This window comes from Schistocerca serialis, chromosome 9, assembly GCF_023864345.2.
Source record: "Schistocerca serialis cubense isolate TAMUIC-IGC-003099 chromosome 9, iqSchSeri2.2, whole genome shotgun sequence".
Lineage (NCBI taxonomy): Eukaryota > Metazoa > Arthropoda > Insecta > Orthoptera > Acrididae > Schistocerca > Schistocerca serialis.
This window is the reverse complement of record NC_064646.1, coordinates 233,148,151-233,160,975: the sequence shown is the minus strand read 5'-3', so window position 1 is coordinate 233,160,975 and position 12,825 is coordinate 233,148,151. Positions and strand designations below refer to the sequence as shown.

The 12,825-nt window shown below is 39.2% G+C and overlaps 1 protein-coding gene across 1 annotated transcript in view; it reads left to right on the top strand.

Annotated features, from left to right (window-relative positions):
• Positions 1-12,825, top strand: part of LOC126419510 (potassium channel subfamily K member 18-like) — a 120,213-nt gene that overhangs the window by 56,175 nt on the left and 51,213 nt on the right. The window contains exon 3 of the mRNA XM_050086700.1: positions 398-583. Coding sequence (XP_049942657.1) covers positions 398-583 — 186 coding nt within the window. The remainder of the gene's footprint in view (positions 1-397; positions 584-12,825) is intronic.

Sequence of the window (12,825 nt, the reverse complement as noted above, 5' to 3'; positions counted from 1 at the left end):
GCCCCGTCCTCACAGCTTTACTTCTGCCAGTACTTCGTCTCCTACCTTCCAAACCTTCTGCAAGGTTCGCAGGGGAGCTTCTGTGAAGTTTGGAAGGTAGGAGACGAGGTACTGGCGGAATTAAAGCTGTGAGGACGGGGCGTGATTCGTGCTTGGGTAGCTCAGTCGGTAGAGCACTTTCCCACGAAAGGCAAAGGTCCCGAGTTCGAGTCTCGGTCCGGCACACAGTTTTAATCTGCCTGGAAGTTTCATATCAGCGCACACTCCGCTGTAGAGTGAAAATTTCATTCTACAAAGTGATAGACTGTCTACAGCAGTAGGACCTCAGCTTTAGAATGGTACCTGTTCGACGCCTGTTCATGCGCAGTTGCAAGAGAGGGCCGTGTGGCTGTTGCAGCAGCAGCAGCAGCAGCAACTGGAGCCGTTCTACGTGCGCTCGTCGTCGTCGGTGACGGCGTTCACCACGTCGGCCAGCAGCACGCACAACAACCTGCACTCGCCCGCTCGCGACGGCGACTTAGTCAAGGGCCCGCACCACGACTACGCCGCGGGACTCGACGCGGCGCTAGACGGGCCAACCGACGTGAGTACTCGGCTGACTCCGGCATGCCGAAGCTCCCTCTTGTAACACCTCCGTTTATTATCCCGACCTGATGTGATCGAATAGCAGTCCAATATTTATTTTTAACATGACCGTGAACCTAATGGGGCTGGTATTGGGAATTTACTGCTACGGAAGTTGTTACTTTCCAGTTCGTTCTGATCAATACTATAATACTGAATGTCTGGTAATGAGGAACACCAACACAGTTTTACTAGTTACGAACTTATATTCTTCTCAAAACACAAAAAAGGAGATAGCCACTGCCTTCGTCATACATATCTAATTACGGCTAATCTCAGCACAGGCTGTCTTCATTTTCCATTATCGTCACACGCTAATCCATCACTGCATCCAACACTGCAATCCAAGGTTAGGCCGGTGCGGTAGACGCGACCAAATATCGGCACTAGTAACGTCACTCATCACTTTCATAATGACACTTCTTCACTTTCCCGGCATTAATCTATTACATAGGGGTCTAGCCACGGCGATGGCCACACCCTTCTCCGTTAAAGACCCTATTTCAACAATGGCCTTCACACACACACCATTCCCGCCAACCACACTGGTGCATCTCCACTCGACCTCGCAACACGTCACAATCGATTGTTCGCCCTATCGACCTGTGCCGAGTGCAAAGTTATAGTAAGGGCCTACGGACCCCTTACACTCTCTGCGCTGCTCTCCAGACCCTGCCGGGCCAGCCACAGTGCCGCCATGGTATCTCGAATGTAAACGATTTGCCTTCGACGACGTTACTCGTTCAGGCGTAATACTATAGCGCTACACTATGTGATCAAAAGGATCCGGACACCCTCAGAAACACACATTTTCGTATTAGGTGCATTCTGCTGCCACCCACTGCCAGGTACTCCTTATCAGCGAGATCATCAGTCATTATCGTCAGGGAGCAGAATGGAGCGCTCAGCGGAACTCACGGACTTCGAACGTTCAAATGATTCAAATGGCTCTGAGCACTATGGGACTTAACATCTGAGGTCATCAGTCCCCTAGAACTTAGAACTACTTAAACCTAACTAACCTAAGCACATCACATACACCCATGCCCGAGGCAGGATTCGAACCTGCGACCGTAGCAGTCACGCGGTTCCGGCTTCGAACGTGGTCAGGCGATTGGGTGTCACTTGTGCCATACGACTGCACGCGAGATTTCCACACTACTGAACATCCCTAGGTCCACTGTTTCCGATGTTATAGTGAAGTGGAAACGTGAAGGGACATGCACAGCACAAAAACTTGGATTTCATGGTCGAGCGGCTGCTAATAAGCCCTGCATCACGCCGGTAAATGCCAAACGACGCCTTCCTTGGTGTAAGGAGCGTAAACATTGGACGACTGAACAGTGGAAAAACGTTGTGTGGAGTGGCGAAAGACGCTACCCAATATGGCGGTCCAATGGCAGCGTGTGGGTATGGCGAATGCCCGGTGAACGTTATCTGTTTGCGTGTGTAGTGCCAACAGTAAAATTAGAAGGCGGTGGTGTTACGGCGTGCTCGTGTTTTCATGAAGGGGCTTGCACCCCTTGTTCTCTTGCCTGGGAAAATCACAGCACATGCCTACATTGAACTTTTAAGCATCCTCTAGCATCCCACTGTTGAAGAGCAATTCTGGGATGGCAGTTGCATCTTTCAAAACGTTCGAGCACCTGTTAATAATGCATGGTCTGTAGCGGAGTGGTTACACGACAATAACATCCCGCTAATGGACTGGCCTGCACAGAGTCCTGACCTGAATCCTACAGAACACCTTTCAGATGTTTTGGAACGTCGACTTCGTGCCAGGCCTCACCGACCGACATCGATACCTCTACTCAGTAGAGCACTCGCTAAAGATTGGGCTGCCATTACCCAAGAAATCTTCCACCACTTGTTTGATCGTATGCCTGCGAGAATGGAAGCTGTCATCAAGGCTAAGGCTCGGCCAACACCATATTGAATTTCAGAATCACCGATGGAGGGTGCTAGGAACTTATGTCATTTTCAGCCAGGTGTCCTGATACTTTTGATCACATAGTGTATATGCGATAGTGGCATTATGTAATGAACTAGCTGTCAAACTTGATATCTACAATTGTCAGATAGTGAAAAACCTTGTAACCTCCCCACAAAAAATATTAAATAAATATTATGGATAGTGATTCTATTTTTAGTGTAACCTCAGAACAAAATTGGTTCCCATTTATAACCTCCCTACGGAAATTCATTCACATTTAACCTCCACACAAAATTTGTTTCCCATTTAATGTGCCCACAAAATTCTCTTCTCACCTAATGTAAGCTCGAAACAGAAAAATTCCTAAACCTCGTAATAAAAAATTAATTCAGTAACTTGGTACATTTTGGACGAGAGCAGTGCTGCGTCATGGCCCTGTAAGATCATTCTGAATAATAAAAAAGGCAAAAATTCTCACCTCAATAAAAACGGCGAATATATCTGCTCTTACCTAAAATTTTTCCGGCACAGCTCTGTGCAATGCTGGCCGATAGATTTGTCATTTATGAAAGGAAGCAACTGATTTTTCTTTTGCAACAATAGGAATGATCATGGATTGAAGAAATTAGTAAATTATTTATATTGAAATGAATGTTTGTTAGAAATTACTTTATATGACAACGGTTATTATTAGGACATTTTTTTAAAACATTTACATGGGAGTTCAGATACATTACTAGATATGCGCGAGGCTGCTTTTTACCTTATACAGTAATACTCAGGCTCCGGCATCGCTGCACCGCGACCAGCCCAGCCAACACGATACACCAGACCAGAACAGACTGCAGACGAGCGCAGACTAGACACAACTTACTGCTACAGCTACACAGTACCTACTCAGTCAACACTGCTCTTTGGTCAGCGATTCTCTTATACCTTGCATATCGCAGGCAGCGCATGTGCAATACATCGAAATTACATCTGCTCGGACCTCTTACATAACCCTCCACTTGGGAGGGGGGGCAAAAATTAAGCAGTGATGGTGAGTCAATTGGACTTGCCATGAGCAACAAATTTTTTTTAATTAACTAAGTCTACAGTCACAGAGTATATACATATATATATATATATATGAGTGCAGAACATGAAATGAAATAGAGTGCACATGTACTGAGTACAGAACATGTCAAGAAATCACAAAATGTATACGCAATGAGTACAAAACATATTAACAAATGGCATAAAGTGCATACACACTGTAGTACAGAACATATCAAGCAATGACAAAATGTATACGCAATGAGTACAAATCATATTAACAAATTACATAAAGTGCACACGCACTGTATATATTTCTACCATTTTACAAGAACTAGTATACGCAGTGAGTACAAAACATATTAACAAATGACATAAAGTGCACAGGCACTGTAGTAATTTTTTACCATTTTACAAGAACTAGGATAGGAAAGGGAAGGATTGCATCATGGTTGTAGCACAGTAGGTTGCACGTAGCTGTACTGAAAGTCCGTACCTTTCTACATAAGCACAACACCAAGTGAGACAATCTGAAGTTCTCTTCCCTGAAGTATTAATCAGTGTATCCAAGACACTGAAATGTCATATTAATATTCAATGTTATCATTTGGTAGTACATTAGGTACACCAAACAGTGGAAGCATAATAACATCTCCATTGTTCAAGGTGGTGGACACTATGATGTGTCAACACCACATTCTTTCACCAACGTAGAATTAGTGCAGAAACCAAATATAGTGCTCCATGATCATAAGGATAAACAGGACAAACGGATAATGCAGTAATTTCTGGTAATTAGGTCAGAAGGTGAAGGACATTAAGTCTTATGCTAGTCATCATTGAGAATTACACTAGTCTATCACCCAATTTGAGTAATTGGTAGCACTCATTGCCTAGCTACTAAACATTTCTGTACTATGTATGAAGTATTACAGAATATTATTCATAAGTCATCTGATTACAGTGAACATTGGCACTCATTGGCCAGTTACAAACCATTTTTATGCATTATTCAAAAGTGATTATTCAAAGCAAGAGTTAATTAATTGTATACCATTTACATAATTCATCTAGTTATAGTAATCATTGCCACTCATTGGCCAGTTACAACCCATCAGAAGTCATCATTCAAAACAGGAGATAATCAGTGTAGCATCAAGCTACTGGCATTGATATATAATAGCATGTAAGTGACATAATACAAATTTAGAATATAAGAAACAGTGGCATTCGTTGGCCAGTTACTAAACATATAGCATGTATTGAATATTACAAAACATTTTTCACCATTCAAGTGACATACGACATATTTAAAATAATTATTGGCACTCATTGGCCAGTTACAAACCATCAGAAGTCATCATTCAAAACCGGAGCTAATGAGTGTAGCATGAAGGTATTGGTATTCATATATGTAAGTGACACACATTTTTCATCATTCAAGTGACATACGACATATTTAAAGTAATTATCAGCACTCATTGGCCAGTTACAAACCATCAGAAGTCATCATTCAAAATGAGAGTCAATTATTACCATAGCATTTATAGAGTGTATCAAAAATATTATTTACAGAAATTATTGGCATAGCATGTATGCATTATTACAAAATATCATTCACTATTACTCAGAACTCATCATTCAAGTGACATAGGACATATTGAAAATGTAACACACTGTAACTATTACTCAAGGTCTGTGGTTAGAAAACATTACTCAGAACTCATCACTCAAGTGACATAGGACATATTGAAAATGTAACACACTGTAACTATTACTCAAGGTCTGTGATTAGAAAACATCATTCAGTATTACTCAGAACTCTCTTAAACTGGTAGCATTATTTGGCACTGGTAATACATTTTATTTTTTTGTGCTAGCAATGCATTGCGTTGGGATCGATAATTAATTGCTGGGGCATAACAATATTTGCTTTTGACTTATTGCTGCAAATGAGGATAGGTGGCCGGCCGCAGTGGTCTCGCGGTTAAGGCGCTCAGTCCGGAACTGCGCGACTGCTACGGTCGCAGGTTCGAATCCTGCCTCGGGCATGGATGTGTGTGATGTCCTTAGGTTAGTTAGGTTTAAGTAGTTCTACGTTCTAGGGGACTGATGACCACAGATGTTAAGTCCCATAGTGCTCAGAGCCATTTGAACATTTTTTTGAGGATAGGTAACGTCATTCGTCATGAGTCAGCTGTAGCAGGGTTATGAAACAAGTAGAGTATATGTGATCACATTCATGAATGGCACACACAAAAGGGTAAAGAAATGCAAGTATTAGAACAGGTTTAATGACTAACTGCTTATAGCACATCAATTTCATGAATAGCTTCTCCTAGAAAAAATACAAAATGGGTTGTTAAGCTGAAAGAAGAAACGCATATTATGCTGAAAAGTAGTGAACTTCGAATTAACAGGTAATGAAACGTGTACTCAATATGTATGTACTCTAGCTGTCCTTTCCAAAACATTTAGTCGTTATACCATGCGACATAAGACATACTGTCAAAACAAACTGCAACAAATACTTAAATAAGTACATAGCATTTCTTAACTAACTATAAACATATAAACTTCATCATTATTCTCATCTGCAATGAAAAACTTCATTATTCATATTACCATAACTTCATTACTATCATCACCTGCAAAGAAAAACTTCATTATTCATATTAGCATATTCTTCATATAACTAGTCATCACCATTCATAATCATCTGCAAAAAAGACACTTCATTATTCATTATTCATATTACCATTTACTTCATACAACTATTCATAGTATAGAGTTTCATATTTCTAGCATATTTCATCACTAAAACTAAGATGTGTAGTTCTATCTGACAGCCTGCATCAATTGCCTCGTATTCTGTAAGAAAAATAATTAGTTAAGACTGCTATCATAAGATGTGTATAGTATATTCTTGTTAATGCTTGTTAATTCTGCTCCATTTACTCTTCATGACTTGGTATTACATCTTCTTTCGTTCATTCCGAAGGTGAAATTCCCATTTCATAGTAATCCACTGTGTTTTGATTAATTTATTTCTTTTACACGTTATTGCTTTCTGAAAATGATGAATAAGGATTAATATCTTGCATTTAAATCATATACCCATTAAATAAAAACTGGTTCCTAGTGATATAATTAAGCATACAGCATAGCATGACAGAAAACGTATTATGTCAAAAATATAGACAGTGTTCAGGTGCAAAATGTACACAGAGTATCATAGTGTAGTAGTAGAAAAAAATGTAAAATTGTCACGATGTTGAGATATGATAAGGCAAAATGTCAAAGTCAACTGGTGTTTGTTACATCTTAAAGATTTCGTAGTGCATACAAACAAAACAGGAAAACAATCATACATACATGAAAAATGGAAAATGTGAACCGTCTGATATATAACGACAAGAACTGACTTTCTTTGTGTTCAGCTTGTATGTTGTGTAGTTGATAGAGGCGAGAGCTGAAGACTTTAATGGAGAAAGAATTTGATAAAATTAATATGTCACTAGATAGAATTGCATAATTGGTCATAAAATATGTAAGTTTATCTGAAAAAATGTGGACGGTCTGATGTGCAACGACAAGAAAAGCGACGTGCTAACCTTACCTTGCCGGGCACTTGCCAAGAAAAAATATGATAATCATCAGTAAGTAGTCACATAAATATAATTGCATCATTGGTCATATAAAAATCATGAAATGGCATTACATTGTGATAAATCATATAGTATGTTCATTCAATGAAGGGTTTAATATTGGAGACATGGTGATTGCCTTTGCTTTTTATGGTTCTCAGAGTTTCGACGAGTACTACATTGGGGTGAGGAATGCTGCGAATTCGATATGGTTCAGCGTATAGAAGTTCAAATTTACTGCATCTATTCTTTCCTCTGTTGGATAGATAGTGTGTATGTACTAATATCTTCTGTCCAATGTGAAAGTCACTGCGGGTACAAACCTGTTTTTGCTGTCTACTCCGGCGCTCTGCGGCACGTTTGATGTTGATCAGCGCAATGTCAATTATTTCATGGTGTCGTAGTCGACGAGATGTAGGAAAGGATACTAATTCTTTAATTTTGTCAGGTGGTTCAACATTTTTCAGTATAGCAGCCGGAGATAGCATAGTAGATTCATTTGGTACGGAATTAATTACATCCTGGAATGAGAGTATGTGTGTGTCCCAATCAATATGTCTTTTATGGCAGTATATTCTACACAGTTTACCAATTTCTTTCATTAGTCGTTCACAAGGGTTCGAAGAAGCGTGATACTTGGATATATAGATCGGAGAAATGATTTTCGTTCGTAACATACGCGTCCATATAGCAGATCGAAACTGCGGTCCATTGTCGGAAATTACTTTCAATACATGCCCTACATGAAATAGAAAATGTTTTACAAATGCTTTCGAAACAGTTTTAGCAGTAGCTTTGCGTAATGGAGTGAAGGTAACAAATTTCGAAGTGAGTTAACAGCGACAAAGATGTAGCAAAAACCTCTATCAGTTCTGGGAATCCGACCAAAAATGTCTACAGTGGCCATGTGTTTCAATTTAACAGGTACAATGGGATGTAATGGAGGAATATGTGAAGTCGTGTCTGACTTAGCTTTCTGGCAGATTTTACATGACGCTAAAACTCGTCGAATACGTTTCTCCATATTGGCAAAATAACAGTTCTGTCTCAGTATAAGAAAACATTTTCTGGCTCCGTAATGTGCTTAACTTAAATGAGTATACCAAAATAATTTGTTAGCTAGCTCGTCAGGAATACATAGTAACCAGTTGTTGCTGTCAGGGTGAGAGCGCAGAAACAGAATATTATTGCATACAGTGTAATGGTTTCTAATGGTAACATTATTCCTATCTTGCCAAAGGTGTTTAATTTCTATCCATACGTTGCCTTTACTCTGCTCTTGAGCTATGTCTCGTAATGACGACGAAATGAAATTTTCAAATTCAACTTGTTGAATATACATGACGCTGAAATTTGCTTTGCAGAAGTTGGTTGCGATGTCCTGCTGATTGTTGCTGAGAGAACGGGATAGTGCGTCTGCTACAATATTTTGTGTACCGGGAATGTGAACAATTGTAAAATTAAATCCCTGTAAATAAAGTTTCCATCTGCTTAATCTGTCGTGTGTAAACTTAGAGGAAAGTAAAAACTGTATAGCTCTATGATCTGTGTAAACGGTAGTGTGTCTTCCATAAAGAAAATGCCTAAATCTCGTAAATGCCCATACAACACATAATGTTTCACGTTCTGTAACAGAATAATTGCGTTCAGCAGGTGACAGAATGCGACTCGCAAAGGCGATGTTTTTGATTACTGTACAACCATCTTCTTCAATTACCTGAAAAATGTGTTCGCCTAAAGTGGTGTTAGAACTGTCGGTGGCAATGGAAAAATTTCTAGCAAGATCTGGATGTGATAAAAGTGGTGCATTCAACAAAGCTTGTTTCAGATTGACAAATTCAGAATGTGCTTGGCTATCAGAGGACCAAATAGTGTTTTTACCCTTCAATTGACATAATCTAGGGGTGTCTAAAGCAGAGTAATGAATAAATTTACGAAAAAAGTTAATTAAACCCAAAAAGCAGCGTAGTTGTTTCTTCGTCGTAGGAACAGTAATGCTACGTAAAGCTTGAATTTTTTCCGGGTCAGGCGCAATGCCTTCTGCTGAAATTACATGTCCAAGAAATTGTATAGAAGTCTTGCCAAAGTGCGATTTACTGAGATTAACTGTGAGTCCTTGTGCACGAAAAGTTCGTAACAGTTGTTCAAGAATCAGATTGTGTTCAGACCAGTTAGCTTCTGCAATAAGAATGTCGTCTATGTACGTTGTGATTCTGTCTTTAAGTTCTGTCGGAAGTATTGTATTCAAACCGCGATTAAAAGCTGCTGAAGAAATACTTAAACAGAACGGTAATTTACAAAATTGATAACAGTCGCCAAAACAGATAAAAGCCGTGTACTTTCTGCAGTTCGGATGGAGTTGAATTTGCCAAAATTCCGATTTCAAATCTATTGTGGAATAAATAGCAGTACCATGAAATTTCTGTAGAAGTTCTTCTAGTGTCTGTGGGCGATCTGTTTCATTAATAATAATGTCGTTGATGTGACGCAAATCAAGTACGAGACGAAGTGAACCATCCTTTTTCTTAACAATATGGAGTGGGTTTATGTACGGACTAACTGCCGGTTCAATAATACCTTGGTCAAGCATAGCTTGCAATTCTTTCTTAACTTGTTCTGTGTGAATGTATGGAATAGGATAATGTTTGGCTTTAAATGTATCGTGCTGTTTAACTTGAAATTCATACATAAAACCGGACATAGTACCAGGGACGTTGTCAAAAACTGGAGCTTGCTGTAAAAGAATTTTGCGTAGTTGCGTGCGTTCGTCGTCTGTATTTGCACTGCTCTGTTTAACTTTATCAGAAATCATCTGTATAACGTCATAGTCGGCTTCGTCTGGAGTATTATAGTTGTGTACGTACGTATCTGTGAACAATGTGGAATGACAGTCTGTGTTACGTGATGCAGAAATGACCTCTGTACGATTAATTGTTTGTTATTCTGCAGATAAAGAGTGCTGAAATTCTAAAGCCAGTTGTACATTTTCATCCTTTAACATTAAATAGGAATTTTGAAAGTCAATAATTGCGTCGTGTTGTACCAGAAAATTCGAACGTAAAATAACGTCTGTCGTCAATAAGGGAACAACCCAAAAATTTGAGTGAAATGTATGACCTGCAATACCAAATGATAAATGCGTCTGTAATTTTACATCTACTCCTTTACCAGATACTGCTCCTTTTACTTTAGTTTTGCCTAATGGTAACGTAGGATAGGTATTCTTTTTGTTCCATTCGTTGAAAGTTTCTTCATTTATGACTGACATAGGTGATCCAGAATCGATTACTGCAGAAAATTTGGATGATCCAATTTTTACTTCAATGACAGGGTGGGAAATGGTTTTTTGAATAACTGGTTTTTCCTGCAAAAGAGTGTCTTGGATGTCGTCAAAAGTAATAACATTTTCGTGAACAAGATTCTGTGTGTCAAAAGTATGGCTTGCGTTGCTGGAAGATGCAACCTGTACTGTATCTTGTCAATTTCTATCTGACGTGCTGTTATTTCCGGGAGGATGCTGTGGCATTTCGACTATTTGTACTGTTCTGTTATTTCGTCCTGACGTATTACGTTCGGGATGATAGCTACTGTCTGGTTCATTCATGATAATCTGTTGTTGCGGATGATTCTGCTGCTGGTAAGACCGACTGTTATTAAACGAACGCTGAAAATTGTGCTCATTACTTTTACGTCTGTCATGATAGTCATTTCTATACGGTGCGTTGCGATATGAGTTGAAATGGTGTGTTTCCTGCACGTACTGATTTCCTTGTTGCTGTGCGTTATTATTTGGCGGAACGGCGCTATACGTGTAGGCGGCGAAACATTAAAGCTTGGTTGACCTTGCAGACTGCATTGTTGGTTTGGTATGGTAACCGGTTGGTTTTGTTGCTGTTGTTGGGAAAAACCTCTATTGTTACCAAAATATGGTTCCTGTGGCTGATAATTTTTACGATACTGATAATTAAAGTTTTGTCTGTTATTAGAGTTCTGGTGGTTGTCGTTCCTGAATCGTCTATTACCTTTGCTATTGAAATAGCGTGGCTGATCGTAATTGCTGTATGCTTGTTGACCTTGGTTATTATATGAAAATTTTTGTTTATGAAGGAATAATCTGATTGCTGAACTTCCAACAGCTGTAACAGATCTCTGAATGCCGAAATATTTTCTTCCTGCTGACCTGTTAAAAGTGGTACTCTTAAAGATGCATAATTGGATAAGTGCAGATTCACTGTATGGCTCACTTAAGTACTGGTTTTGTTGGACCATGTGTTCAAAAAATTGCGTGACAGTGGAAAAATTTGAGTTTTCATAATTCGGTAAACTAATTAATTGATCCTTGATTCCGCGCTGTGTCGTCTTCGACCAATACGCTTACAGATAAGCATTCTGAAGTTCTTCTACCGAATTGCATTGTCTCACGATCGGTCTCATACGAGTTGCCGGTTCGCCTTCCAAAAAACTGCAAATAAATTCAAGTTTGTGTGTTACGGGCCAAGTCGGTGGAAAAGCAAAGCCAAATTGTTGTATCCAATCCAATGGGTGAATCTGTGTTCTGAAATTTTTAAATACCTTAAATTTTCTCACGGATAGAAAGTGCTTCTAATCAAAATTATCGTCTCTGTATGTCTGAACAGGTTCAGGATTGTATGATAATCTGTTTGTCTGTGACAGTTCGGAATCTAACTCACGTACTCTCTGTAAATTACGTAAATTATACTGGCTGTGTGAGTCTGTCAAATGTTCGGAAAGTGGGGAATGCTGTGATGTGTTAAAGGCTCAAATATTTTTCATCTCCGTCTCCTCTTGCTGTAAAGATGACAATTTTCTACGTAATGTATTATTGGACGAACCTATCTCACTGATCGTCTGCTGTAAATTTTGGAATTCGGGTGTTTGATTAAACGAAACAGGTGACGTATCGTCTGATTTGGTGTCATTTTTACTTTCGATAACGTCAACACGACTGGCCAATTCATCATATTTTTCAGTCAGTGCTTTTACCTAATCATCGTTTTTAGTAACACAAGCATTAATTTGTTTTTGTATTTCACGTGTGATTTTGTTCAATTTTTTAACGTCTGCTTTGATGGCATCGGGATCCTGTATTAGTTCTAATTGTTCAAGTCTGTCGGTCACTGTCTGAAAGTCTACTGTGTGTGTGTCTGTTTTTGTTTTAAGATCACAGATTTCATCATGTAATTCGGTGTTCAACTGTTTGATAGTATTAATTTCGTCTGATACTGTAGCAATATTGTTGTCTACGTATGTTTTTGCTTTCGTAAACAATTTACTCCTATCTTCCTGTCTCTGTGTAGTAATTGTTTCCATGACTTGTCGCTTTACTTTATTCTGTTCCTGTATAAATTTACGGTAACGCGTTTCACTGCGTTGTAGGTGGTGATTAAAACGTTCGTCAATTTGGCTGTTCTGTTGGTCAAATTTCGTATCTACTTTCGCGTCCAGTGTGTGTGAAAGTTCTGCTGACATTAATTTAAACTCGTCGCGTAACTGTGTTGCGTTTTCAGAGCATTGTTTAGCGACTGCACTAATTTCGTCTCTAAGCATTTTAGTTGTGGCTGC